General features: G+C 63.0%; 1 protein-coding gene across 1 annotated transcript; it reads right to left on the bottom strand.

Annotated features, from left to right (window-relative positions):
* Positions 1–603: 603 nt before the first annotated feature.
* On the bottom strand, positions 604–4,683 carry LMBR1L (limb development membrane protein 1-like). Its single transcript, XM_009883185.1, has 17 exons — positions 4,678–4,683; positions 4,170–4,254; positions 3,855–3,891; positions 3,539–3,678; positions 3,326–3,429; positions 3,128–3,254; positions 2,940–3,008; positions 2,638–2,702; positions 2,425–2,500; positions 2,219–2,302; positions 1,931–2,007; positions 1,768–1,845; positions 1,602–1,675; positions 1,428–1,518; positions 1,073–1,139; positions 793–986; positions 604–741 (listed from the first exon to the last, which is right to left on the bottom strand). Exons 1-17 carry the CDS (start codon positions 4,681–4,683, stop codon positions 604–606), a joined length of 1,512 nt encoding a protein of 503 aa, XP_009881487.1.
* Positions 4,684–5,545: the final 862 nt, after the last annotated feature.

Below are 5,545 nucleotides of genomic sequence, written 5' to 3'. Positions count from 1 at the left end.
GGGGCAGGACTGAGAACCCCACAGGCAGGGAGCCCCCCCCGTGCCGCCAAGCTTGGCCCTGACCTCAGGGGGAATAAACCCCCCCAAATTCAGATATTTTTATATAAAAACCAAGACTGTTTATTGCTCCAAATAAGTTCCATGGTAACAGAGACCTGACCGACTCATCACACCAAGCTGCTGGAGAGCAGGGGCTTGTCCCCAGTGGTGCAGGACCTTCCAGCCCTGTTCCACCCTTGGGGACCCTGAAGGCCTTGAAGCAGGGGACAACCAGTGCACCCTCTCAGCCCTAGGGTGACATGGACACAGGGTGTGGAGTGACTGGGCAGTGGAGCACAGGGCTCCCACTGTAGTGTCATGATAGTCCCTGGGGTGGGGGGGTCATTTAAAACCCAACTGCACCCCAGGGAGCAGCACCGGGGGGGGCGGGGGCCCAGCCCCTTTTGCATGAGGTATGTAAATGGGGGGACTGCAGCCAGCACAGCTCCCAGGAGACCCCGTGCCCCTATGGGGGCTGTGACGGGGACACAGCTCAAGACCAAGGCTCAGTAGCACAACAGATTGAGACAGAGCCAGGAATGCAGGGGCAGGCCCCCCACGGGCTCAGCTCTCCCTGGGGTACTCTGACATCCCTGAAGCACCAGGCGCCATCAGGGCCCGCTCTGCGGCTGACAGCCATCCTGCAGGCCACCACGGCGGCAGGGGGGACACATTCCTGTCCCCCAGCACTAGAAGGGCTTGCTGGGCAGAGGGAAAGTGGGAGAGGCGGGGGCGGGGGGCACGCCCCAGCACCTGTCCCTGTGTCCTCATGTCCCTGTCCTCACCGAAGGCGCAGATGAGCTCAGCCTGGACGGCCCAGGAGACCCTCTTCACCAGGCAGAGGGTGGTGAGCCCCGCGAAGCCCATGTTGTAGAGGAAGACAATGTAGAAGTTCCCCAGCCAGTTGAAGCGGCCAAAGTCCCCCAGGAGGTCGAAACGGGTGATCCCTGTGCGGGGGGGTGGCTGGTCAGGGCACCTCAAACCTGGGGACATCCCAGTCCTGGGGTCACCCTGGCTCCCCCCGGGAACTCACCCAGAGTCCTGGAGAAGACGGGCAGGGCTGAGCTGAGCACCAGCAAGGAGACGCAGTTCCCAATGATCTGGAAGAGACGAAGGAGCCTTTGTTGTGGAGGGGAACAGCACTGCCCCAGGGCCTGGTGTCCTCCCCTGGGCTGGGAAAGGGGCTCCCCTGGTGCTAGAGACCCACCAGGACCCTGCTTGTGCCCGGGTCTCTGCCAGAGGCAGGGGGACACGTGGTGCCCTCACATGAGGACACCGCACAGTGCACAGATACACACACAACAGTGCACTGTGGGGCCCAGGAGTCCTGGAGTCCTGCACCCCGAGGGGGGCCCAGGAGCCCCCCAGCTCCAGCCCAGTGCTCCTACCTTGGTGAGGGGTGTATCCTGCCTCTCGGGGAGCAGCTGGGTGAAGAGAGGGGAGCTGTAGAAGCCAACGACGGAGGAGACCATCAGGTAGCTGCAAGGGGTGTTAAGGAGGAGAACAAGGTGGGACAGCCCTGGGAACAGCCCTGGGGACACGAGTGCCCGCCTGAAGGATACAAGATGAGGACGACCTGCAGGGCAGCTCCGAAGGAACCAAAGATGGAGAAGGAGACCCGGCCCAGGGATGCATCCTGCTGGGAGAGGAGGCGGCGTGTTGGGGAGGAGCAGCCCCTGGCCAGGGTTGGCTGTAACTCCTCACTGTCCTGCCTCCCCATCTGGGTACCTGGATGCCCCGTGGCATTGCGGCATCGTCCAGCAGCAGCTCCAGAATGTGGAAGCAGACGATGAGCACAGAGATGCCCTGGGAGGATCATGGAGGGAGTGAGGGTGGCTGGCGGCAGGACAGGGACGAGCCCCAGCTCCCCCAGGAGCCCAGGGACGCTCACCGTCAGTGCAAGGAGGCCCAGCATGGCCAGCGGGTAGCCCAGGTTCCTCTGCCAGGGTGACGCTTGGTGCCGCAGCTCTGCAGGGAGGGGGGGACATGCCTGGGTCAGAGGGAAACATGAGCCCCCATTCAAGGGCAGGACATTGAGGGGAGCCGTTAGGTGCCAGGAAAAGGGTTTACAGCCCCCACCACATTTCACACACCCCCTTCCTCCATGTGGCACAGGCTCCCAGTGCCAAGCTGGAGAGAACCCAGGTGTCCTGGGCTTCCCCCAACCCTAGCTTATTACCCAGCTTCTGCCTCTTGCTCCGAATGGCGAAGAACTGCTCCCGCAGCAGCTCCATGTTCAAGTTCAGCCAGCAGGAAGCTTTGCCTGCCAGGGAGAATATGCCAAGGGGCTCGTGGGGGCTGAAGGCTCCCATGTTGTGGGGCAGAGGGGCCCTCTATCTGCCCTGAGCTCCCCACTCCCAGCCAGTGGCCGTGCCAGACACCCACCAGAGGAGATCTGACGGGACATGGCGGCTTCCTCGAGCCTTGTGCAGCTCAACTGCTCCTCCAGGTCTTCCAGGAGCTGGGGATGGGTAAGGAACCCATGAGAAGCTGGTGGGGGGGTATGAACGGCACCCCGTGCCCAGGATGGGAGACTAGGCAGCCCCAGGGACAGCAAGCCCCCAGACTGGGGCAGCAGGACCAGGGGGAACATCTTACCCGGGGTTTCACCAGCAGCTTCCCTGTGACGGTGAACATAGTGGAAAGGCCGAAGGGGGTACACACTGAAATGGGAGGAGAGGCTAAGCAGGGGGTGTCCCAACATCCTACCCAACCCCGCACCCCCAGAAGGGTCCAGGATAGGGACTGGAGGCTCAGCCCTGCACCATGTCCCTTCCGGACCCTGGCACAATTTGCAGGAAGCAGACCCTACTCTCAGCTGGGCACCCCTGGGGACCCACACCCAACGCAGGATGGGCCGCCAGTGCCAGGGCACCTCAGGGGAACATCCCACGACTCACACAGCAGAAGCAGCACGCCGAAGAGGGAGATGCAGGAGTAGAGGTAGGGCAGGTAGTATTCCCAGAGGTCTGCAGAGACAGTGGGGTCAGGCCAGCAGCACTGGGCATCCCTTCCCCGCTTCAGCACCAGGGCCTGATCCTGCCCTGCCAGAGCCGAGAGAGCCCCAGCGCACCCTGGCAATACCCACCATAGAGTGACTGACGGCTGGCTGCATCGTTGCCGATGATAGCAGAGGCCACCCAGACCATGCCCAGCACCAGCAGCGTCAGCAGCAGCAGTACCACTGATGTCTCGTACACCCTGGCCATGATACCCTGCGGGAGTAGGGTTAGCAGGGAGCCAGAGACAGGGGGGATGAGGTGGGGACACCTGCAAGGCCACCTACCTTCTTGGATCCTGCAAAGCCCTCTGACTCAGTGAAGAAGTAGGCGAAGGGCATGAGGAAGACGAGGGACATATTGGAGAAGAGGAAGACCAAGTTCCAGAGGCCTGGAGGAGGGGACAGTGTGGGGTGAGCTCCAAGGCGTGGGGGCGTGGGGGGGTGGCAAATTCCAACCCAGAGCCCTCAGGGCACCCCAGGGCTGCCCTGTGCACCCACCATGGACGAGAGACCCATTCAGCCACTGGATGTAGTAGTTCTGGGGGAAGGAGAGCAGCACCTCATTGCTGCTGATGGAGAAGGGCAGCAGGAGGACGGCACCCAGTGCCACCGCCAGGGTGAAGGTGCACAGCCCCAGCCTTAGGAAGGGATGAGTGTCAGCTGTGGGTCTGGGCCCCCATGGGTGTCACAGCCTGGCTGCAGCCTCCAGGGTCACCAGGCCCCACAGGCTGGTGGGACCCAGCATCCCAGCCAGGCAGGGAGAGGAAGCAGCTGAGCATCCTGCAGGCAGGGAGCAGGACAGGCAGGAACTTACGCAATCCTGTTGACAGCAGCATCCTCGTCGTCATGCACTGGGCGGTGGGGGGAGAAAAATGCAAAACAACAGGGCTGGGGGAGGCAGGGCTGCCCAGAGCATTGCTCTCTGCCTGCTCCCAAACCTCCCCCTGCTCCAAATGCTGCAGAAACACTCCTGGGGATTTGGGCTCTGCTCCCCTCCGGTGGCAGCCAGGGGGGTACCCTGCAGTGACAGATGCCACAGCAACTCGGGCTACAGCAGGACTGGGGCTTCTGGGGAGGATGAATGTGGCTGCCAACAGCTGCACGGCTCAGGCAGCTCCTGCCTTCCTACCTGCTGTGAAGTCCGTGTGCTTCTTGAAATGGGTTATGATGAAATGGCAGAGGATGTAGAGGCTGGTGAAGAGCAGGGCGCAAATCTGCAGGCAGAGGAGCATGGGCAGTGCAGGCAGGCTCAGAGGGCAGTGCTCCCACCCTGGGTGATGTTGCCAGCCCTGGGGCCCATCAGCTCCACCCTATTTGTTTTTCCACTCCTGGCCCTGGTTACACCCCACATGTGTGCTTGGGCCTGCCCATGCACAGGGGCTGCACTCTGGGCTCATCCATGGGTACCTGCAAGCTGCCACAGCACCTGGGCCAGAGGGGCTCACACCATGAGGAGAGCCCAACCGGCAGCTCTGTGTCAGCCTGTGCTGGCAGAGCTGGAGGTCTGGCCCCATGGGAACACCCTTGCACCACCCAACCCACAGCCCTTGCCCCACTGGCACTGGCACTGGACAGAGCCATGGGAACAGCCTTGAGCTGGGTGCCAAGGCCAGCTGTGGCATCCCTCCTGCCCCCACCGGCATACTGACGTCTGTCCGGAGCAGGCGATGTTTGAGGAACATGATGACCTTTCATCCCGCCGGGTACGCGGCAGGATGGGGAAAGGTCACCCAAACCTGCCACCTTGGCACAGGTGGAGTATAGCAGTCGCAGCACCTCCTTCCTGCCCGCCCCAGGGGACTTGGCTGGCCGGGGGTCCCCAGGATCTGCTAGGTGGGGTGGTAGGGAGCCCCAGGAACCAGCCCAGCTCCAGACTCTCCAGTGGGGCAGAGGCCAACAGGTCCTCCTGCTTCCACCCAGAGAAGGGTCTCAGAATGCAGATCCCCTCCTGCTGTACCGCACAGCCCAAAGCTCTGGCTGGCTGGGGGACCCCCAACACCTCCCACACTCTGTGACGTCAGGCTGAGCGAGCTCCATGCTGGCTGTGCTGAGCCAGGAGCTCCACGGTGAGATGCAGCTCCTCAGGATGGGTCTGGGCAGGGGTCTGGGGAGCTCCAGGGTAGAGATGCCAGGCTCCAGCCACCAGCTTCTCCCCGCAGGCATCGAGTTGGGCTGTAGCAAGATGGCCCCAGCACCTCTGGTCACAGTCCACTTGGTCACCCTGCCCACAGCATCCCTTGGGAGATGTCAGGACCAGGACACCCAGGTCGCTCCCAATCCTGAGCCTGTGGCAGCAGGTGCCCTGGCTGGGACCGGAGGAGCAAATCCTGCTGCCTCCTTCTGTGGTGCCCATGGTTTGGGGGGGCTCTGCAGGCCCCCTTCCCACTGACACCGAGCGTCCTGGTGAGAGCTGCTGGCATAGGGACAGGGATGAAGCCAGGAGCCTGGCGCAGCTCTGGCACCGCCGCACCCAGGGGCTCCCCCTCCGCGCCGAGCGCGGCCGCG

This window comes from Charadrius vociferus, unplaced genomic scaffold (genome assembly GCF_000708025.1).
Source record: "Charadrius vociferus isolate BGI_N301 unplaced genomic scaffold, ASM70802v2 scaffold564, whole genome shotgun sequence".
Taxonomy (NCBI): domain Eukaryota; kingdom Metazoa; phylum Chordata; class Aves; order Charadriiformes; family Charadriidae; genus Charadrius; species Charadrius vociferus.
This window is presented reverse-complemented; position numbering and strand designations above follow the sequence as displayed.

Excerpts from the sequence above, each read along its gene's own strand:
- LMBR1L (XM_009883185.1), bottom strand. Across the intron at positions 3,255-3,325 it reads GCTTTGCAGGATCCAAGAAG|GGTATCATGGCCAGGGTGTA; the intron begins GTAGGTGGCCTT and ends CTACTCCCGCAG. Across the intron at positions 2,703-2,939 it reads CGGCGTGCTGCTTCTGCTGT|TGTGTACCCCCTTCGGCCTT; the intron begins GTGAGTCGTGGG and ends CTCCCATTTCAG.